The sequence below is a fragment of the Oreochromis niloticus genome, linkage group LG22 (genome assembly GCF_001858045.2).
Source record: "Oreochromis niloticus isolate F11D_XX linkage group LG22, O_niloticus_UMD_NMBU, whole genome shotgun sequence".
In the NCBI taxonomy this organism is placed as follows: Eukaryota; Metazoa; Chordata; class Actinopteri; order Cichliformes; family Cichlidae; genus Oreochromis; species Oreochromis niloticus.
The window spans coordinates 25,361,128-25,383,494 of record NC_031985.2 but is presented as its reverse complement, the minus strand read 5'-3'; the positions used below and the strand labels follow the sequence as shown (position 1 = coordinate 25,383,494).

The window sequence follows — 22,367 nt, the reverse complement described above, 5'->3', positions numbered from 1 at the left end:
ACAATATCACTCCACGCGCTGTCAGCCGTGCTCTTTACATTGACCTTCTGAGCGTAATGGAGGACAGGCCTGCAACCTTCACTTAGCCTGCAGTGCAGCTTTCAAGCTTGATAGCGTGATTTTGGAAGATAATCTTGTAATACAGCACAAAGACCCCAAGCGAACATAAGCTTACCCAAGACCGTGACAGCGGTCAAATAGAAGCACTTGACCGAGATTATATGAAAGCCTCCTCCATGCCCCAGTCGGCGCCTCAGTCTTTACAGACGGAGCGGGTTTCCTGTCCGGATATCAGATCATCTCATTTGGCTTCAAGTATAAATGCCCCCAAATTTACTGTGTTCATTCACGAAGGGTATACAGACTAGATTTAAGAAGGATGTACGCGGCAAGTATGCGTCATGGATCGCAGTCAAAGCTGGCCACTCGTTTGTAGGTTTGCAAACACCCCCAGCACAAAATTGTTCATTTTAAATGGTGGTCAATAATAATAAAGATCATTATACATAATATGTCGAATCAATTGTGTGATCAGTTGATCTGTGATAACTTGAATTCTTATTACGTGAGCAAGTCGAAAAGACTCCACGGAAACGAAGGAAATACATGTTGTTGTTGTTGTTTTTTAGAACCTGCTGTCCTTCCCTTATATAAATAGCAAATCCACAGAATCATCTCACCTGATTTAGAAGATTCATTTATAAGTGAAGCAAATTGCGGGAGTTGCACATTTGTTTGTGAATCCACGTAAAGAAAAAAAAGAATTAAAATCCACTCGATAGTTTAAAGTATAATCCGTTATTTCACGATGATTTGGTAACCATGAGGGCCATTTATATTTGTGAACGAAAGTAGAATATTTGAAGTCGCCCATTATTATTTGAGCTTAGATACAACAATCCCCCCCCGCCCCCCCCCCCCCAAAAAAAAGAAAGAAAGAAAGAAAGAAAGAAAGAAAAGAAAAAGAAAAAAGAAAGAAACTCTGCGTGGCATCCGCAAGATGTTAACTTCTGGAGAAGATCATTTCAGGGCCGAGCAAGCTGAAAAAATATACAACAGAAGAGGAAAATACTGAAGGTTAATGTGGTGTAAAAAGGCGACTTTTTTTTTTTAGAAAGAAAGCAAGAAAGAAAGAAAGAAACGCAGGTCGGGATTTGCGTTATTTGACGCACACTGCGCCTGTTTTTAGACCCCAAATATATTTCTCTCTCTCCTCGTTTAAGTAAAATTGAACTTTTTATCAAATTTTATCAAATTTTAATTTTATCAAATGTCCTTTCAAAACGATCCTTTAGATGGAAGACGAGTCTGTTTTTTTCATGTTGTGGGAAATCGCAACTAAACACTGGAACTCGACCACAGATCTGGAGAGCTGGTTACCTATAAGAAATAAAATAACTAAGATCTTCTAAGAATAGTCACAATTTCAGATCTGGGTTTAGTTGCCGAATGCTTTTAATGTAAGGAATATTGAATTTTCTATTTCAGTATTCTATTTTGTACTTTGTGTGGTGTTTTTTTTTTTTTTTTTTTTTTTTTTTTAATGAAGATGAAATCCTTTAATTTCCCTTTACTCGCGTCTTGGTTCTTTCTCGTATTCCTTGTTATTCTTTCAAATGATCCCCTTTGTAAATGTTCGTTTATTCCCCCCACTACAGTCCACTTTATGTCCTTTTTTCTAGTCCCGCTCCTCCTGGCGCCTTGTTTCTCAGGACACCCTCTGCAGGCTAATCCAGCCTTGTGATTCTCCCCTGACTAGCCGGAGGCGCTCCCGTTGACCGTGGAGTTGGTCAGTTTCGCTCTGTAGCCCTTGTGTGGTCCGCCAGGCCCCTCTGTCATCGCCCTCGTTTCTGTCACCTGTGGATAAATCAACAGATGTTCGCTTAATCAGGTTCACATTTGCTGATATATTCCAGCTCGTTCGTTTGTACGCAATCAAGTGCGAGCTCTGATTGTTTCATGTTTCAGTCTGATGGTTTTATAATCCCCCCAGCAAGATGGTGGCGGCTGAGCAAGCCCATGTACAATTCAAGTTCAAAAACACTTTATATATTAATGTAGTAGGATTTTTTAGGAAACACAAGCAGACGAATTTGCAGTTTGAAGAACTGCTTTGGCGAAACAGAAAAAAAGGAAAAAGGAATGATTAGTCTAGGCTAATCTATTGGCTATTTTGGTAGTGCAGTTCCCGGCTGTTTTATGCGCAATGAAGCAAAGTGTTTAGTAAAATTGTGTTTTATTGAAAATATAGGAACACGCTCATTAAAAAAGGCATAATCAAACACCTGTGTTCTTTTTGTGATGGTCGACTGTTTGTGTATCTGTTTAGACTAAGGAAGACTAAAGATTTTGAGATGAAGAATCTAGTCAATAGATCCTCTGAGGTGCAGGTGTGGTGGCCCATTTTTCAGCCACAGAATGAAAACAAAAACTAGCCTGTAGTAAAGCTTTGAGCTTTTTCTTTTCCTTGAAGACTAAAACTACAGGAGGTTTCACTGCAGGAGATTGAATACTCCTATTTAGCCCCCTTTACGGCCTATAGGGCCTACCTGACAGGGCGTTAAACTGTACTTTCAGATCCTCCCCACACTTGATTGTTTACTTGTTGTCTGACAAAGTTTTATGGCACAAGGATTGGGCAATCTACACGTCGCATTCTCTTCCTGACTAAAAAAAGAAAAAAGAAAAAACAATGCCAAACTATGCCACTATGCCAAACCAAGGACTCTTATTTTGAAGTGTTGCTATGTTATGCACAATTTTCTTTAATTGCGTGTTTGTTCTAAAAAAGCAAATCCAGTGTGAGTTTATACGTGCTGTGTGTGTTAAAGAAAACACAACAAGGAGACTTTAAGGTCAGAAAAAACCAGTGCCCTTGAGTAAAGTCACTCGTTTGTCTGTCTTGGTGTCAAATCTATTGAATAGTCTCACGTGGTTATGTCTTATGTCCCACCCCCCTTTATTATTACTACTATTGTTATTATTATTACCATAAAAATATCAACTAGATGTTGACTGTGGATACTAGGAAATCTGAAATCTAAGATATCGCTTTGAGCACGAAGTCACACAAGGAGTGTGTTGTTTTCTCTTCTATTAATAATTTAGATAAAATCTAAAAACCACAGCAGATCATTGGGGCCCACACCTCTAATAACAGACATACTGTTAGTTGCTTGCAGTTATAAATTCACGTTATCAGGCAATCTTGCGACTCAAGGCATGAGTGGATGCAAAGGCAATTAAATAGAACTCCATCCGGGGCAAATGGAGCCCTTTGCTCTTTGTGAAGGACCCCCTCTCTCCCCGAACTTGAAGTCGACCGAAGAGACAAAGCTTTGGCTTTGAGAGCTTTTACGCAACGCCAGACGGCAGTTTTTTTCTGACCAAAAACAACACACGAAAGGCGGACTGAGGATCCACAGAACGACTTCCTTTAACCAAAGCACATTTGACATAAATCTGGCTCTCAGCTCACTTGTATCAACTATTTTATGATCACTGTCTTTGTTCAAATTAACAAAATGTGTAATAATTTCTAGACATTTCTTAGAGACATGCCGATTTATTCAAAGGAGAACTCTTACCTTAGCTGTGTACAGACACATGTTTCTATGTTGCTGAAATTCCCCAGCTGCTGACTTTGAGTCAGTGTAGGTGGCGACTTCCTATCACGCTTGACCGGTTTTGTGGTGTCTGTCTGGCTTGAGGGGAAAGGCGCACAAGAATACTATAGCAGCTATAAAAACCCAGGTCTGTGCAGTGCTGGCTTTGGTTTTCCTGGGCATCCTGTCCTCAATTACAGCTTAAAAGCTTCGGCACAACTCTTAGAATTTGTCTGGATTGACCGAGAGGCGGAGCGTGTGACCGCAAAGACACTCAAGTTGTTTGTGTCCCTGCAATTTATCCATATTAAACTGCCTGTAAGGGTCGGGAGCGATTCATATCATGTTTTTTCTGTCTTTCTTTTTGACACAATCGCTGGGTTCTAGCATTAGTTGGTTCTCGCACAGTATTATTAGTATGTATGATATTTCAAGGTCATGTTTCACATGTGCCATCAAGAGCCCCTCGAATCCCTATATGCACATTGAGCAGTGGGGGCAGACCAGCCGCGGCGGTCTTAATCCGAGCTCAGGTCTCTCATTCACAGCACATTAGAGTCAGGTTGCAGCCTCTCCAAAACAAGCTCCACGGTGGCCTCAGAGCAGGGAGCCGGGGAATGTGCACTGTGGCGTGTTTCCCCAAATCAAATAGCAGAAATGTATTTCACAGAATTAAACACATTTCTTACCTTGCTTTACTTTAGTTTCTGTGAGGAATAGACCTTTATTCTAAGGATGTCTATAGGTTTTCTCTCCATATGACAATCTAGACCATTTGGATTATCTACATCCAATACTTAAAAATATTCATAGAGGACATTAGTTACTAACATGTTCCGAGCTATAACTGTAAAAATACTGACAGCTCTGTTATTTTAAAATAATCCATTAATATGTGTTTAGAAACGACTTTACACGCTGGTGAGAATTACGTAAATGTTTTTCTTTGTTCGTCAGGCTAAAAATATTACGGAACTGGTGGAAGTTGTTATTTGTCAGTACAGAATGATATCTAAATTTCATGTAAATTTCTGGACGCCGTCTTCTTACTTAACAGTGCACATTTGGATACATATTTGGACCAAAATGGTGCGAGATCGCCATGCGTAAAAGCGGAGCGAGCTTGAATGTTGCAACTTTAAAAGCTGCCAGCAGATGCATAAAATTGTTAACTTGAAGCAAAGCAGAAGAGCGAGGCGAAACCCGTTAAAAATGGAACAATGTTGTTATTCAGCAACAAGCTAATGAAATATGGACATTGAAGCATTCTGTATTTAGGCAACAGACTTTAACTATCAGCTGATGAGTATTTTTCTCAACAATTCATCGCTGTTGCTTGTGGAGTATCTGTCAGTTTCCTCTAATGTTGTGGGTACGTATTAACTATCACAATAATTTCAAGTAAACGTCTTAATATTATTATTTGATAATCCATTAATGGCGCAAGGTTTTATACACACACTGTGTGTTTTATGTCTTGAAGTTAGAAACTGTTCCTCGACCTATCTATTTTAAAGACGTTTTGAATTTATCCTGTCAAAATTCCAGTTTGGTCTTATAATGGTTCTAACACAAGGCTGTGGACAACTGAAACATTAGCCGCTACTTTGAACATGACCCTGATAACCAAATGCCCACTCAGCCAAATGCTGTGCCGTAAAAGTCACCTAATGATGACCACTCGGACATTTCTAAAAGCGGACTTTACAGATAAGCTGTTTTCTTCCTCTGATAATGTGTTGTTCGAGTTATATAGTTCATATTAGTATAATTGGATAGCGTTTGGACAATGTAGTGTTCATGATCCTTCTTTTTTTCATTTTGCTATTAAAAAAACCTTCATGCACATTTCCCCCCCAGAAAGACTGAAAAGTGATTTCAGCATCTGATGTGTAAAAAGTCTGCATAAAACTTTGACTGCAACAGGCAGCATCCATTTATGGTCCATCATTCTCCTGACTTGGTTGCATGTTAAGGAATTTATTTTTAAGCAAACATGGCGATAAAAGCACCAATGTCAAGCTTTAGGACACACAGCAGTCATGTCTCTTACACTCCTACACGCACATACTCTTTCCTGCAAGCGTACGCGCGAAGTGGCGCGCGCTCACACACTATACGCACGCACACACTGCACGCACACACAAGTGGGGCCTGAAAATCTGTCAATTTCTGCCGTGTGGTCGGTCACGTGACCTCCTCCTCCGTGGAGTGGATGGAGATGACTCTCCACGTCAGCCTACGTCTCCCAATTTCTGCTTAGCGAACCTGCTTCAAAGAGGCAAGAGGCACGGCGCTTCAGAGCCATGTTCAGGGCGGTTATAGAGGAATCGTAGCCCAGCATAGAGTTGTAGAATTGGGTGAATACGATGATGGATTTTGACGAAAGGGTCCCCGTCGGATCGAACATGTATCTGCCCAGCTGCACGTATTATGTGTCGGCGGGGGCTGATTTCTCCGGTCTTCCATCGTTTTTGTCCCAGACCCCGTCCACCCGCCCCATGACATACTCCTACTCCTCTAACCTGCCGCAGGTTCAACCCGTCAGAGAAGTGACATTCAGGGACTATGCAGCCATTGATGCATCCGGTAAATGGCCGCACCGGGGGAACTTGCCTCAGTGCTACCCCAGCGCGGAGGACATGGTACACCGGGACTGCCTGTCAGCTCAATCCGCCGTCGTAGGGGACATGTTCGGTAAAAGCAGCCCAGCAGCCGCCGCTGCCGCATACCACCACCACCACCATCACCACCACGCGAGCGCTGGCTCCGCTGCCACCAATTTCTATGGGAATGTGGGCAGAAATGGCGTGCTGCCGCAAGCTTTTGACCAGTTTTACGAGACGGCGTACGGGAACGCGTCGGAGAGCTCCTCCGCGAATGGCTACTCAGGGGACAAAACGGCGACCAAGCCTCCCGGCTCCGCGCAGGAGGAAGCGCCATCGTGCCCGGACAGCGAGGCGAAGGAGCAGCGGGATGAAACGAGCAGCCCGGAGTTGTCTTCCGGCAACAATGAGGAGAAAACCGGCGGCAGCAGTACGTATTAAAGTCAGCGCCTCGGTTATGAGAGAAAGTTTGCAATCTTGCGCGCCGCTGTTAAAAATTTTATATGCTGTTTTATAAGCATATAAGGTTTATAGAGGGCCTGCAGACCCCCCCACCCCCACCCCCTCCCCACCCCCAACAAAACTTTGTTATAAACTGCAGGATCACGTGTTTGGAGTTGAAATTGGCCGTGAAAGACACCAAGGAGGATATTTTTCTGTAAAACTCCCTGATGTTTACCAATATATAACATATGCATATGTACCCAGTAATACCCAGCAATGAGTTGCTATACAGACCCGCGTTGATTATATCCACTTATTATGACCGTGCTTGTTTCACGGGTTCTTAGCGTTAAAAAGAGCCCTTGCATGTAATGAGGGTGGTGCCTCTGGTTTAAGGTTTAGCACACACGAGCTCTTATGTTAAAGCTATCATGGAGCTGCTGTTCCCACTTGTACGTTTCCCCTTTATTTGCTCTGTAAAAAAACAAAAAAACAAACCAAAAAAGCTTCAATGTTTTCACGTAAAACTCAATGCAGCAGAGTCTAATTTACCTGCGTCTACCACAGGCTTCTACTTTAAAGTGAACTTGTTGTTTTCACTTGCTAGTAAAGGTCAAAGCCCAAGTGTATTGTCTAGCGAGCCAGCAGCGAATGGCTTGGTAATCTTTCCAGTGTAATATAATATCAGTATATATGACACTTGAAAGGCTGAAATGGGAAATATGTTATTAATGCTTCATGTTCAGGAAATCCTCTCATGCGTAATCTGGGCGACATCCCACCCGTATAAATCTCTTTCTGTAAAATAGTCACGGCTAATTTGAAGTGTTTAGATTTTCTGTGACGCCTGTATTTCTTCTTCTCCCTCTTCTATTTTGTGGCTTTCAGGTGGACAGAGGACCCGGAAGAAAAGGTGCCCTTATTCCAAATATCAAATCAGAGAACTTGAAAGAGAATTCTTTTTCAGTGTGTACATAAACAAGGAGAAGCGGCTGCAACTGTCTCGGATGCTCAACCTGACCGACCGACAAGTAAAGATCTGGTTTCAGAACCGTCGCATGAAGGAGAAGAAACTGAACAGAGACAGATTACAATATTATACGTCCAATCCTCTGCTTTAGGGGGGCCGGGGAGAAGACGGCCACAGCTCCATTAGTCCTCTGCTTGTGGGACTGGTTACGTTTACAGACTGACTGACTCGCCTGGCTGTGACTCTCCCTGTGTACATTGTGTACCACATTGGCCGCCGCAGCAGCAGCACTGCTCGATGGTTAATTTCAAGTTCGAGGACAACAGTATCTTGTGATCTGAAATACTCAAACAAAGAGGGAGTACGAACAGTGGCGGTCCGTGGACTTTGATTTCGCTCCTCATTGTCTCACTTTTGAAAATGTAGATTTTTTTGACATCGCCAAGACTGTGTGTTTGCGAAGGCCTTGTTCATAATGTGACCTAAGACGCTTCATTTTCTTTCGCGCGAGAAAAAAAAAAGAAAAGAAAAAAGAAGTAATGAATTGACTCATCGAGTGTATTTTGTAATCAAAAGATCTGATTTTTTTCTCCTGTTTTTTAAATCAGAAAACTTGTGGATTTAGGCTGATGGTGAATATCTTGCCAACCGAATCTATATTGGTGTGACCAAATAATGAATCCGACGGATGAGAATGATGTGGGTTTTTTCTTGTTTTGTGTGCTTATTTATTTCGTAGCCTCTCGTTTACCATCTTACTTTAATGTCACGGCTATCCAAGTTAAAATCTGTTAATACGCGCAGACTACTGGGATCACATGTTGTAGTCTGAGCTGACCTCAAAACGAGCTTTTGTCGTATTTTCTGTGCCCTGCAAACCAAGGATTAGCAGGCTAATTTTGTATTTTGCGTGTCTTTCAATTTCCAAATCAATTCTAAGGTGTCTCTTTTGATTTTATCAATCCAGTATTAATAATCCAGTCCGATGGGTCCGTGTGGATTTGCACTGAGGTACACGCCCCGAGATGTTCACAACAGGTAACCTTACGCGGTGGGCCCCTTCGTTTTAAACAAGACTTTCAGTTCACGATTCTTGAATCTTGGTAATTGTCGTTTAAATAAAACAGAAAAAAAGAAGAGAAAAAGAAAGATGAAGATTAAAAAGATTAATTTTCAAATGTACCGTCAGGGCGAGGCTGGCCAGGATGATCACACTGAATTTAACTGCTTGGTCTGCCCGAAATATTGTGTATCATATTATATTTCCAAATAATAAAAAGTGGAATAATTACCGAAAATCAACTTGACTTGTATTTTGTCAGTGACTTTGCTTTTTCAATTGTATATATATATATGTATATATATGAAACTCACACTTACAGCACAATCACAATGAACTGCCTACAGGTATGAAGCAAAACAACGTAAACAATGAGTTTCAGTGAATTTAAAGGCTCAAATACGAAATATTAACCAAACAGTCGCACTCTCTACCACACTACTGCAGATTAAACTCCTTCTGTGTGAATGAAGCAAAATCAATAAATTATTAAATAAATACCCAACAATTCAGTCTTTGCCAGCTGTGTGCTCAGATAGCTAACACAAATATAAAAACAATAATAAACCTAAATCGATACTTAAATTATGTTTGTGCTGCTGTGCTCTCCAAATATTTCTCAGTCTCGCTTTGCTGTATTTTGAGTTATATAACATATTTTGCAATTCTTGCATTCCATCTAAAGGAAATCTTTGTTACTGAATCTGTGCAGATAGCTTATAGGTCACCTTTTATCTGTCACAGTCACATTTATTGTTGCCAGCACATTGCACCATGTGTACTTTATTCTCGAATCTTTTCTCTCTGCTTGTGTCTGTTCGTGTGCGCAAACTGTCATTTTGCTGATTGGCTTTGGAAACGCTCTCCAACTGGAGTCTCCTTTGGCGAGGGTCGCCATATTTGCTGTTGTTATCGCTGTGTTTATGGGAGATAGCCGCAGCGCATTGGCGTTCATATATGACAGTCAAAAGGGCCATAAACCCAGGGAGAGAGGCTGAAGTTTATGGTTGCCTCTCGCTGCCATAGTCCGGCCTTGCCTTGCGCATCCTTTACTGCGCGCTGGAATTCCGTCCCTAATTACGGGACATCCTCCCCGTTGCCGCAGCAACGCGGCCATAAAAGCTGTCTGAGAGTCTGGAGCATTTGTACAATTGGAGTGCAGTGCAATAAACCGTCTGAGACCCAAGGTTATTAACTGTGTTACCAAGGAGGCGACAGCAACGACAGGCAGAGGACGGATAGGAAAAGCTTCTGCTCGCTCGCTGCACCGGCTTCATTTGAGAGGCTTTTCCCTGTAACGTGGTTTATCCACCTCAAATCATTCCTGAGGAAAAGGCTGCACTTGGGATTGGACTCTCCTACCACCGGGCGGCGCTATTGGGACCAATGTCACGGCCTTGGATCTTTTGATCTCCAAACTCACCTTAAAAGCAAACAGGTAAAAGTCGACCGGGAAGCCTGGAGCTTGAATAGTTTTGCTCTGCACTAAAACAAATAATTGTATGTTCATCGCTTGAATTCGTGCCTTGCATGCAAGCCCTGTTAGTCTGAGATAAGAGCCTCTTTTTTTAGTTTAGTTTCCACATTTTTCCTCTGGTGCCCAAAGGCTTACGCGCTAGAGAAAGTCTTCCTGGGGGCCCTAATAAGGCAGCACATCTGTGCCAAGGCTTCATGCTGCATGTGCTATTCATTTTGCTGGGCTAGAGCTTTTTAATGGTTGGAGTGTAGCATAGCCGCCTTGTACCTGGAGAGATCTGCAACCCCTCCCAAGTCTAACCACAAATGTTTTGTATTTCGGGAAACTCTGCCTTAATTATTAGACAAAGGTGGACACAGCTCGTACCTTAATGACACAAACTAGCCAGTGGGTGCTGGAAGGAAAACAAACGGTTTCATTTTTCACATACTAATGCAGCTCATCTTAAATCACAGCAGTCACCTCTGAGATCATTCTTCTCCGTGCTCTTCCTCTTAAAGGAATCCACTAAAATCATTTGACGTCGTTCCAAAACACACGATTCCCTGTCTACGTGCCAAAGCTGTGATTAAAAAGGTCGATTTGATTGCGATAGGGCAGCAATCGCGTCTCCTTTTCCTTCCTGTAATAGACACTATAGGGCTGAGGTCTGAGGCTATTCTGTCTCAGTCCAAGTGGCGAGTGGCTATTCTAAACCCTAATGCGTGTGGACCCAGTCTCTCTTTTCTCTCTCTCTCCTTTGTCTCTCGTGAAAAATAAATGCTTCCGCTTGGATGTAATAAAACGCCGCGTTATTGTTCATAACTGCACTCGGGACGAACATGATACGATTCAAACGGCCTCTTCGGCCACGATTATATGGGCCTGATCAAAGCCAGTGGTCAGACTAAACTGTGTTCAGGATATAATAGTCGGGCAGCTGTGAAAATGAAGATTTAATAGCTACAATTAATAACTGCAACACAACGATATCGATAGGCCCCTGTGCCACTACAACATCATGAAGTGTGCGGGCCAAAACACTTTAATACCAGGCACACATAATTAATTGAGGTATTTGGTTTCCCTGTTGGCTCATGTGTCCCACGAGCAACAGGCCACTGTGGGGAAAAGCGCACATGATTTTAAACCTATTGTTGTTCGTTTATCTGTGTCACTGGGCTAACACTGTTGTTGTTCATTTTATGTTTTGGGGGGGAATTTTACGAACGGCCGCTCACGGCCTTTATTCTGAAATCTCAAAACGCCTTTTAAAAAAATACAGTTCCATAATAGATCATTTTCTTCTCAAATTGGCCATTGCATTATATTCTCATTCGCATAAATAACCCGCATCCAGCCTCAGTCATTTAAGTAATTTGAAGTATGCGCGCACTGAGCAGCAGCGATTGACAAACGTCCGCCGTGACTCGGTAAAACTCCAAGTCAGTGTACATACAAATGACAGAAAACCTAAATGGGCTCAATTTATGAATAACTCCCGAATTTCCTCTTTTTTTTTTTTTTTTGCAAAACAAACTGGGGGGGTGTTATAGAGGCCACCTGGGCCTGGTAATGGCAAAGCTGCCCAAGATTAACTTCAACCTGGAGAGAGAGCAATGGAGTGCACATGGCCAAGGACAGGACAAGATGGAAGGAGAGGTTTATTGTGGACCTTATTGCCCCAAATTGGACAGGATGGCTTGTGTATGTGGAAGCTTTATGTCGGCTTTACTGTGGCGCAAAGGGACCTTTCCCTCACAACAAAGTGATCAATATTTTGGCAGATTAACAAATATAAATTTGCGTAATGAAGTCTGCCTTGAGTTTTTTTTTTTTTAAATGTTTGTAGGAAAGGAATCCAAACAGCGCAGTGCTGTATGGTGATATCATTTGTTGTGTTTGAACAAAAGCACACGCAGGCTTGACCTTTTTTATCTGTTGCGCGTAATGATTACTTGAATACAATTAAATACATTCTATATTTTACGTTTGTGGAGAAAAACAAACAAATAGCATAATTATTGCGTTCTCTAATTTGAAATGGATAGATTGAAAAAAATGTGTTCATGGTTTTAGTGTAAACTCTGAAATTTTATGCACACAGGTTTTATATAAAATTAAGAAAGTGCCTTTAGAGGCTTTGGTGGATGAAGAGTAGAAAGCCAGAGAATTTTAGAAATTTGGTTTTTAAATGATTTAATTATTTAAAAACAAATTCTATGTATTTGTGCATTCTTCAGTTGCGTTCACACCCATCGACAGTGTATTTTCTTTGTCACGCGGCACTGCTTTTAATTTTCGCGGATTTTCCAAGAATTTTATTTTTTCCCAAACTCTCAAGCGAAAAGTGATTTTACTACAAACATGTATAAAGTGACTTAGTACAATAAACGATCCGGACTAAACTGAAAATATGAACTTTTCAGATGCATCATCTCCCAGATGTTTGATAGCCATCACTATATCTGTAGGCAACAATATTCCAAACATTTCTGCTTTTTATTGCAGAGGAGCTCAGACTTGCTTTGGGCTGCAGGATGGACAACATAAAACAAGACATTTTGCCAAAGGCGAATTCTCCCTACAGTCAAAAAGACTTTATTACCGTTAAGCTTTGTCTTGTGCCTTTGTTGGTGTGTTTCAGCAGGCTCACACATTTTAAATTGATTTGACACCTTAACGCTACACCGGCTTAAAGCGAAATTGTATAATAAATTGTATTATTTGCTTATATTTTCCCACTTACATCACTTTTATCGTTCAGGGGCTTGGCAGGTTATAAATATAGTACTTCCTACTGTCCTGTATAGCTAAGCATTGTGCTAACATTTGATTTGCATTGCATTTGTTGGAAAGTGGATGTCAGTGCTTCAGGCATTAGTGCAGTCGAGGTAATGCTTCCAAAGCTTTTCTAAAGAACACATGCACGAATTACACAATTCAAAAATATGCATGGGTGTTTTAGAACTTCTGAATCGCGTTGCACCTCGTCACTTCAAGGTAGCGCATAAGGAGAGGTGAGGCACTGATTGCTGTGCTGTCTTCTTTCTCTGCCTCAGCTCCAAGATGGATATCGTTACGTAGCCCCAGAGTGGGAGGGACTGCCCATCTTCCAGCTTTTCCATTGGTTTCACAGTCTGCTCGGCGGAGAGGGGGTGCCTCTAATCATATCCAGCATGTTTTGCACAAGAAATGTCAGCCAGAAAGGGCTACCTTCTCTCTTCGCCAAAATACACCACAATAATGTCATGTTCGGACAGCCCGTCAGGAAATGCGTTTCTAGTGGATTCTCTGATCAGTGGCCGCAACGAGAGCGGCGGAGGTCACTACACCGGGAGCGCCCTGTGCGTGCCTCACAGCACTGCTACAGAAGTGCCTTACGGACTACACAACTATGGATACTTCCCAGGTATGGGTAAGCGGAGCGAGGTGGGTCCACAAAACGTGGTTTCCGCCTCGGGCGCCTACATGTCCACCATGGAAATGTGGATGGACGCACAGAGGTCATGTCGGATGGACCAAGATCACCCGGTAGGTCCTCAGGTCGCGCCCTGCTCGTTCCCGCAAAATATAAAGGAAGAAAGCACCTACTGCCTGTACGAGCAGGCGAAGTGCCCTAAAGCCTCCACCGCTGAAGATCTCACATATTCAAGGTTAACTGTAGCCGGCCAAGGGTCGAGTTCTTGTACAGTTACCGATGGCGGCGGCGGGGGCTCAGTGCCTGTGCCGGGCTACTTCCGCTTGTCTCAGACGCACGCACATTCTCATAAACTTTACAACTCCAGCGGCCCCCAGTCGAACCCTTCCCATTCCCATTTTGGCCTACACCCCACTGCTCCAGCTCGCTTCCACACGCCTCCAACCTCGACTTCTGCTCCAGCCACGGCACACGAGGGGAGGAACACCGAGGGGCCTGTGTCCTCGGGAAACGCAGACCTGCAGCCTCACGCTGCGACGGGGACCGAGGAGGCACGCGACTCCTCGGATGGAGACGCCTCGTCAGCTGAAGAAACAGAGGAGAACGACAAAGAGAGAGCAGCACAGTCTAATAAAGGTAATGTCACGGTTCGTCTGCGCACTTTTGTTTTGGTAGCGTTCAGGTAGAGTGGGGCTTTTTAATGACACCTGTCAAGTTTTATTTTACTGGTCAGGGTGAGGTGACAGTGAAGACACAGGTCTGTAAACACTGCTTTTGCATATCACGTTGTTTCTTATGCTAACAAGACAAGATTCTGCGAGATGTACCTCTTAAATTAGCGTGCATTTTTTCATGAATACACAGGAACTGCACTGCATAAAATTAAAAGCGAGAGGCAGTGGTTGTGAAGGAAAGTTTAATTTTGCGTAATTATACAAACCTACAGAGTGACATGAAACTCTTTATTGTCGTTATACAAGCACAACAAAATTAATAATACAAACCTACAGAGTGATATGAAATGAAGTACGTCATATGATGCACGTTAAATACCTGCAGCTTTATCCAGTGGTTTTTTGTTTTTTTTTGACTGCTGCATAAAAAAGGGCCCGCATTTATTATTGAGGCTTTTATGTTTGTCCAGTGCTCTAACGTTTCTGTAATTTGCATCCATTTATGATACCAGAATAATGTTTGTGTCCCTGTTTACGATTGGCGGAAAATTATGTATATGTTGCTATAACATCAACTGCAAGTCTGATGAATGTAACAAAGAAACTATACTTTCCGCATTACACACACACACACACACACACACACACACACACACACACACACACACACACACACACACACACACAGAGTAATCCTTTCATTTCGTACTTATAATCAGAAACATTTATGACATGGTTTATAACACTCTTATACTCTGTTAATATGCAGCTAATGTTAAGTCTGTTTTACTCTCCACTCCAAGCGTGCAGTAGTGTTTTATTATAAGGTCACTCATTATCTATTTAGATAATGTCAAGATTTCAAATGCAGTTCATCAGTTAACTCTTACATCCACATTTTAACACGTTATAAAACATTTATTAAATGCACTGCTTACCAAATATGGGGAATTTAAGGTAAAGTGTTGCCTGTTGTTTTAATATGAGCGCAATGCAAACATATAGATTTTTTTTTAAAAAACAAACTATGCTCTTTGTCTGCCTTTCTCTCTTACACACAGTGGAGTTTCTCATGTTTACAGTGCGTAAACCCGTTTATCTACCATTTTCTTTAGGAGACACAAAAAGTGAAAACACGGCCAACTGGCTGACAGCAAAAAGCGGCCGTAAGAAACGTTGTCCATACACCAAGCACCAGACACTAGAGCTGGAGAAGGAGTTCCTCTTCAACATGTACCTGACCCGAGAGCGCCGCCTAGAGATCAGTAAAAGCGTCCACCTGACGGACAGACAGGTCAAAATCTGGTTCCAGAACCGCAGGATGAAGCTGAAGAAAATGACGAGGGAAAACAGGATCCGGGAACTCACCTCCAACTATGGATTTTCGTGATGAACGAGGGAATCACGATGAAACACGAGAAGTAAAATAAAATTTAAAAACAAGATACATAGGTAAAATAAATTACATCCGCCACCCCACACCTCCTTGTCCACACAAAGACTCGTTTCACCGTGGGGTGCAGCGTCCTTTAATTTCCAAACACGCTTAATGTCAATGAAACGTCCTCTGTGAGCTACTGAGAAAAAGAAAAAAAGGATCATCTGAATGTTTTTGACTCTGTTTTTACCCCTGATTGTGTTTTTCTTTTTATATTTTCTTTTTGTATTGTTGATCCGTCACCTCCGTCTTATGTGTGGGTAGTGTCGTCAGTGCAGTTAAATCAGTGCAGTGAACACCCAACCACCCACCCACAAACACACACACACACACACACACACACACACACACACACACACACACACGCACTCACACATGCACACACACATAGACCTGCGCCCTGGAAAGTGATGGGGTAAATCATCTTTTTCATCAATCATCTAAATTTGTAGAAATAATTTTGAAAAAATATTTAATTTTCAAACTGCATGATAAGAAGTTTTTATTTTTTATTTTTTATTTTTTCGAAGCAAATTTAAACCAATCTGGAATATAATGCCCTTATATAACCAGGGAGAAATGAAAAAAAAAATCCTTCACCCTGTGACCATTAAATGTAGTACTATAAGTCTAAAAACTATGTATGAGCTGAATGTATGAATTGGAACTCCGTTCGCGTTGAGGGCGTTTACACGAAAACAGTGTGCAAAGTGAAGGAGGAATGTTCCTTTTTGTATATTTCTGTGTACATATGACATTGTGTCTTTTTGTGTAATGCTTAATAAATTATCAGCTCGCACTGAACCGAAGCCGTTTGAATTTTTTCTGCTGTGTCCGTGTATGTTTTTCTATAGAAAGAGACAGAGACAGAGAGAGAGGCTGGAGGGGGAAAGAAGTCTTGTCACAAATGTAAAGTTCAAAAATAACAGGCGCTCCTACACTTGATATTCCTTCTTTATTTATTTTTGAGTGTGTGTGTGTTTGTAGCAGCTGAGCAACAAACTGTTTCTAAGCACTACTGCACTGGCCATCGGAAATAATTAAGATATTAGGCTATAAGCCGTCTAGCTGCATACCCAGCCGGCTATTGTAGAGTTTTATGACTGGCTGGTATATGAGCTTTCTCCCTCTCCTCTAAGAGCTGCTTCAGTCGTGAGAGAGTCTTTCGGACGGAGAGGAGGCCCGGCTCACAGCTTGAAAACTGAACTATGCAAACACACTGTGGATAAAACACGATTTCAGCACAAGTCTGGGAATAACTGGGATTAACGCGAGGATCGCGGTAAGTTCATTCATTGCTGTAAATTTGTCCATTTTGCGCCTTGTTGCAGCGGGTTCACTGGAGTGCATACAGCCCATACAACACTGTTGTGGCTTTCTCAGTACATTTTTTTTGGACACATGATGACCGAAGCGACGACCACGGTGCATTATGAACTGGCTGGCTGTGCTTTCTCTCGAGGCCCGGATCGACTGTCGAGTGGTTTAGGTAGTTTCATGTTGTTGGGGTCCATTTCTAACTCTGCAACATGAAACTGTCTTAATTGCCCCAGTTACATACATCGAAACCGAAAGTGAAGCAAATCTGGGTGATAAAGAGGGTGAAATCTGCTTTTTTTTAAAAGTGGGAAGAGGTGTTTTGGTGACACGTTACAAACCTTCCTATGTGGAAATCGGGGAGGGGTGGCTGGCTGTTGTGTACAAGCTCAACCTGTCTTCCGTGGTGTTTTCTTTGGAATCCTCCACTTGCTTTGCTTTCCTTCTTCTTCCTTTTCCTCTCTTGCTAGAACAGTCTGAGTGGGCACGTGTGCTGAATATCAACGTGATCAAAGCTGAGTTGCATTATACATTGTGGACTTGGGATTAAGGGTAAAGCCGTGAGTGTTTTTCGTGAGTAGTAGTGACGCAGACACGCCAGACAAGGCCTCGGTTACGACCACTGCAGTGGAGGGGAAGGGGAAGGTGAATGGGGCAACAGCGACCTCCGTGGGCAATGAGACCGGATGCTTCCACTGCGCAATAGTGGCTCAGACAAAAGGAGGGGAAGGGCTTTATGGTGATATTTAGATCCGCCAGACAGGCTGTTATCTGCAGAGGCAAAAGAAGTGAATAGCCCCTGCGGTAAACTGAGTGAAAAAAACACCCTGATTTAGGTTTACAGCCTTAGAGCCATTGGCATAGTGGCGTCTTTTCCTGCTCTGAAGGTGTTTGTCTATTCGAACTTTTAGTGCACAAATAGGCGCACAGCCGCTCCTTTCCCCCCTTCGGCTTGTTTGATGTCTAGCCAAATATTGTGCAAGTACCAACGAAGTGATAGCCCGCATCTAGAAAGCAAATTATGGACACCTTGTGCTTTCTTCTGTCTTCCTCTTTTAGATGCATCAGCAGAGAACAGATAATTTCTACGTGTTGAATTGCCTGTGGCCTTGTGGGGGAGTTGGCCAAGCTCTCAGTTTATTTGCGGGTAATAAAAAAAAAAACGGGCATGCAGTACGTGAAAACTCAAGGTTGCTTCTTTGAAACCTGCAGTAGTTAAATTCTCAGATTTAGGATTTAATGGACACGACAAGTTTAGGCTTACAGCACCATGTTTTTAAAAACGCAAATAAATTCTGTGTTAAGTTCTAAATGGGAAAAAACTGAAAATACAGTATATTAAATGTATCCTGGTGCAGGCCATTCTCCGCGCCATTTCCTTTTAAAAGGGGGAAACCACAAACACCACATTACATTTATTTTTAGCTGCATATAAGAGTAACGTTACACCGACGCCCTGGCACCTAGCTGGTATTACAGATAATTTGTTAATGGCAGAGATGATACAGGCGTATACTAAGTGATAACGGCGGTGTAAATAATAAACGGGTTAGAATCAGGCTCTGGTATTTTTTAAAATAATAATTACATATATTATTTATTAGTTAACCACTTCTATAATTTCAAAAGTTTTGGCGAGCGTGTTTGAATTCAGCGGATTATTTCAAATCAGCAAAAGAATTATGCATTTAATTTATTTCTATTTTCTATTTCCTTCTTTTAAAAAAAACACACACACACGCACACACACACGCACACACACACACACACACACTAGGCCTGCTTCACGGCACGTTATGTTTATATTTGTCAAGAAACAAATATATATATTATTAAATTCATATATTATTAAATTCAGTTACAACGTAACTGATAAATCTACTAAAAATACTCAAATAAGAAAACCTATTATTATTCTTTTTAAAATCTGATTTACCAAAAATAGAAAAAATAAAACAAAACATCCTTTCAATTCTCCTGAAACAACGACACGTTTATTGATGTAGTTAACATAGATAATTGACATAGTTAATTTAACGCTATAGTGTTTGTAATTTTTTTTTTTTGACGAAAATACTCAAACTCCTGCAGGAGCGTTAATTTCGTGGAAACTTCGTGTATTGTGATGAGGTTAATTAGGCGTCAGAGACTTAGTTCCAGCGTGTACGGTGACCTGAAGTAGTCAGGAAGCTTGGTTGTGGTAGAAAAATAACCCTATACGAGAATTTTCCATGTAGTCTGCGCTTAAGATTTAGCTCACATAGGAATACAATTTTGTCGAGCTAAACGTTTAACTGAAAACTACTCAGCCATAGGTATGTTTCATTATTGGCTAGCTTTTTGTGCGTATGATATATATTTAATGCTTTAAGCTGTAGCAAAGAAAAACCTGCAGAGGAAAGCGTCTGGCCTGTGGGGAGAAAAAAAACTGTTATAAACTGTTATAAAAAAACGATTCATAATTCACTAGTTAGTCTTATTCAGATCATTGAGCTGCAAAGTTTCTGTGATGTGGTGCTGTTTAAAATGCGTTTTGGTGAGCAGCGATCGTAGGGTGCTTACGTGTCCTATAAAACGTCTCGTAAAAGAAGGCTTCCAAATACATTTTGTATCGTTTTGGAGAACCGAGAGGGGATTGGAACTGCAGCAAGTGCCAATAAGAAGGAGCCTGGGGTCATTTATTTTATTCATTCATATTTTTCATCTCGCATAGCAGTTCCTGCTCAAATCTTGATAATTCTTAAAAAATTGAAGTTGTTATAGGAGAGAGGGTGAGTATTTAATGACCGTAGGGATTGATTTATCCTTTATTGTTCAGCCTTATGATCACGTGTGTCTGCTACCCAATGGCATGGCAGCCTGTCTCCCCATTACTTTCCCACTGTAGTTCTCTGTGGAGCGAAGTTGCTACTTGATTTCTCCACATTGTTATTTTGTGAGGCTGGGTTTACTGCGTGTGTATGTGTGTGTGTGGTGTGTGTGCGCGTCTCGCTTTTGCATGCATCCGCTGTATGACTGTGTACATGTGAAAGTGTAATTTTTCTGCCATGTCGACATCTGGAACGCTGACTAGTTACTACGTCGATTCCCTCATTCTCCCCGAGAGCGAGGAGCTCTCTGTGCCGAGGTACACCTCCGGTCCTGGGCTCCAGCACGCCAGGCAGCATGCCTCCATCAGCGACCCCAGCGAGGTCGGGACTTGCACCTTCCCATCCAAGCCCCAGGTATTCGGGCCGTCGTGGAGCCACGTCCCGGCTCAGTTTCCAGCCACCGTCTCCTCTGTGTATCATCCCCACTACGGGCATCCCCAAGGCCCAGTAGGTGGAGATACAGATGGCCGGTATCAATCCTGGCTTCTGGAGCCCATGTCCGGTTCCCTGCCGTTGACCGGATTACCGACGACCCATCACTACGGGATCAAACCGGAGGGACTGGGGACGCGAGCTGAAGGAGGGCTGCCCGGATCCCACACGGCTCTGCTGCTCTCTGATTACGCCAATGGCACCGTGGCGTCAGCATCACCGGTGGAAAAGGACGAACTCTCCGTCCAGGCAGGGGATTTGAGCGGAGAGGGGGAAGAGAAACCGGGCCTAGATCCAAGTAAGTCAAAGCAGAGTCTTTTATGTCATTTGCACAACATAAAGCCGTGGGGATTGGGGTGCCTTATGGGGGTGCGCGTCCTAACAGATGCCATTCTGAACGTGCCATTTCCTTATGGGGGGCTGTTAATAGCCCAGCTCACATTGCTGTATTAGATAACCTCTTGCAGCCTTTAAAGTGAGCGTGAACAGCGAGGGAGGCAGAGGGGAAAAAACATGGACGGGGAGCTGTAGAGCTGTGGATATAGCTGAATTTACAGGCGCACATCCGCTTTTATTTTATTTGCCAAATTCTGAGTGATGTATTCTTATATATATATATATATATATCAATATATTTGGTCAGTCAGAAGCTCAGGACCTCACACCAGTGTCGCACCCCACTCTTTTCAGATAACCCAGTGTCCAACTGGCTCCACGCGAGTGCCACAAGAAAAAAGCGCTGTCCGTACACCAAGCACCAGATCCTGGAGCTGGAGAAAGAGTTCCTCTTTAACACCTACCTGACCAGGGACCGTAGGTACGAGGTGGCGAGGCTGCTAAACCTCACCGAAAGACAGGTTAAAATTTGGTTTCAGAACCGCAGGATGAAGATGAAGAAGTTCAATAAAGACGGCGCACCGAAAGACGAGTGACTGAATCTTAGACAAAAGCAGCATTAGACTGATAGCGAGCTTGGTGTGTAAGAGCTCTTAACTTTGCTGGACCCTGTTTTTAAACAACATTGTCGTATTGTTCTTAATAACAGCTATAGGGTTATTTGTCTTGTAAAAAACAAAAACAAACAAACAAAAAAACAGCATGTTGGGCTTTAGTTTTTTGCAACTACCTTTATATTGCACAGTTTTAACAGTGCACCCTCGTTTTTTTTTAACTTGTTCTTTTCTCGTGCTGATTTGAATTAATACCTCGTTAAAGTGTATTAGTTGGCCTTGCCCCTGTGCTTGTTTGTGTATGACTGTTTCTAGCTCTCTGTGTTCCGGATTGTAGCTATATTTGTTGTCTGTCTCAGAGCCAACTGAGCGTATAGTTTGTAAAAAAAAAAAAAAAGTATTTTATTGTTGTTTCTCTCTCACTATTAGGATAAGCATTTGACTGAATTTGAGTCTAACGTTAGAAACTGTAGGGAAAAAACAGAGTAAAATAGGCGCATAAATACAAGGAACCTCCTGAGAACTCTTATGAAATTTCAATATATATATATGATAGGCTAGAAGTTGTATTACATAACATGATTGACTACCTATGTCTTTCAACTACCTACATGGACCTTTGTTTTGCAGTGGTGGGTTGTAGTAGATTTGTTCGCATTACTGGACTACGTGTGACTGAATTTCAGGGAGTCATTTTCAAAGAGCGCAATATTTGTTAGTGAGTGCAAATGGAAGAAAACACTGTAGGCTAGCTACTCATTTTTAATACCTCACGGTCATGCTGACCGTCTGACTTTTGGTTCACAAATGTAATTTGTACTTTATTTATTGAATAAAACAAATTATATCTGCGACTACAAGCATCTTACATTCATATCTCACTGCACCCTCACATCAGTCTGCATTTCATGCTTTCATAATATTCGAAATCCTGAATTCTTGGTACGCAAAAAACCAAAAACTAAAAACTGTCAGCTGGCGCCGGTTTGCGCTGCCAAAAAATATGACCCGTGAAAATACAAACACAAAAAATAAAGTAATAATAATCAGTTATATTTGGATGATGCATACTTAGTGAAAATGAGCTTTTTTGTTTGCTCTAATATTTTTAATTTGTAAACAGC

At 42.1% G+C, this 22,367-nt stretch overlaps 3 protein-coding genes and 1 long non-coding RNA gene across 5 annotated transcripts; 3 read left to right on the top strand and 1 right to left on the bottom strand.

Annotated features, from left to right (window-relative positions):
* Nucleotides 1–1,503: 1,503 nt before the first annotated feature.
* LOC102076615 (uncharacterized) lies at nt 1,504–3,940 on the bottom strand. The gene is made up of 2 exons (XR_266407.4): nt 3,588–3,940; nt 1,504–1,857 (listed from the first exon to the last, which is right to left on the bottom strand). It is a non-coding gene; the product is annotated as an uncharacterized LOC102076615 (long non-coding RNA).
* Nucleotides 3,941–5,595: 1,655 nt separating this feature from the next.
* Nucleotides 5,596–8,923, top strand: hoxa11a (homeobox A11a). The gene is made up of 2 exons (XM_003448869.5): nt 5,596–6,641; nt 7,544–8,923. The coding sequence occupies exons 1-2, from the start codon at nt 5,975–5,977 to the stop codon at nt 7,774–7,776; spliced, it is 900 nt and encodes a 299-aa protein (XP_003448917.1). The 5' UTR covers nt 5,596–5,974; the 3' UTR covers nt 7,777–8,923.
* A 962-nt stretch (nt 8,924–9,885) lies between these two features.
* Nucleotides 9,886–16,478, top strand: LOC100695754 (homeobox protein Hox-A10). 2 transcript variants are annotated; one of them, XM_025902219.1, is made up of 3 exons: nt 9,886–10,123; nt 13,204–14,198; nt 15,352–16,478. In XM_025902219.1, the coding sequence occupies exons 2-3, from the start codon at nt 13,337–13,339 to the stop codon at nt 15,624–15,626; spliced, it is 1,137 nt and encodes a 378-aa protein (XP_025758004.1). In that variant the 5' UTR covers nt 9,886–10,123; nt 13,204–13,336; the 3' UTR covers nt 15,627–16,478. The 2 variants fall into 2 exon arrangements, with proteins under 2 accessions (XP_025758004.1, XP_003448916.1); XM_003448868.5 differs by lacking the exon at nt 9,886–10,123 and having other exon boundaries at nt 13,138–14,198.
* A 739-nt stretch (nt 16,479–17,217) lies between these two features.
* Nucleotides 17,218–22,100, top strand: hoxa9a (homeobox A9a). Its single transcript, XM_003448867.5, has 2 exons — nt 17,218–20,591; nt 20,984–22,100. Exons 1-2 carry the CDS (start codon nt 20,039–20,041, stop codon nt 21,223–21,225), a joined length of 795 nt encoding a protein of 264 aa, XP_003448915.1. The 5' UTR covers nt 17,218–20,038; the 3' UTR covers nt 21,226–22,100.
* Nucleotides 22,101–22,367: the final 267 nt, after the last annotated feature.

Bases quoted from the DNA above. Each gene is read 5' to 3' on its own strand.
- LOC100695754 (XM_025902219.1), top strand. From the start codon at position 13,337: ATGTCAGCCAGAAAGGGCTACCTTCTCTCTTCGCCAAAATACACCACA. The intron at 14,199-15,351 runs GTAATGTCACGG...CATTTTCTTTAG, and splicing joins AGCAGCACAGTCTAATAAAG to GAGACACAAAAAGTGAAAAC.
- hoxa11a (XM_003448869.5), top strand. From the start codon at position 5,975: ATGATGGATTTTGACGAAAGGGTCCCCGTCGGATCGAACATGTATCTG. The intron at 6,642-7,543 runs GTACGTATTAAA...TGTGGCTTTCAG, and splicing joins GGAGAAAACCGGCGGCAGCA to GTGGACAGAGGACCCGGAAG.
- hoxa9a (XM_003448867.5), top strand. From the start codon at position 20,039: ATGTCGACATCTGGAACGCTGACTAGTTACTACGTCGATTCCCTCATT. The intron at 20,592-20,983 runs GTAAGTCAAAGC...CACTCTTTTCAG, and splicing joins GAAACCGGGCCTAGATCCAA to ATAACCCAGTGTCCAACTGG.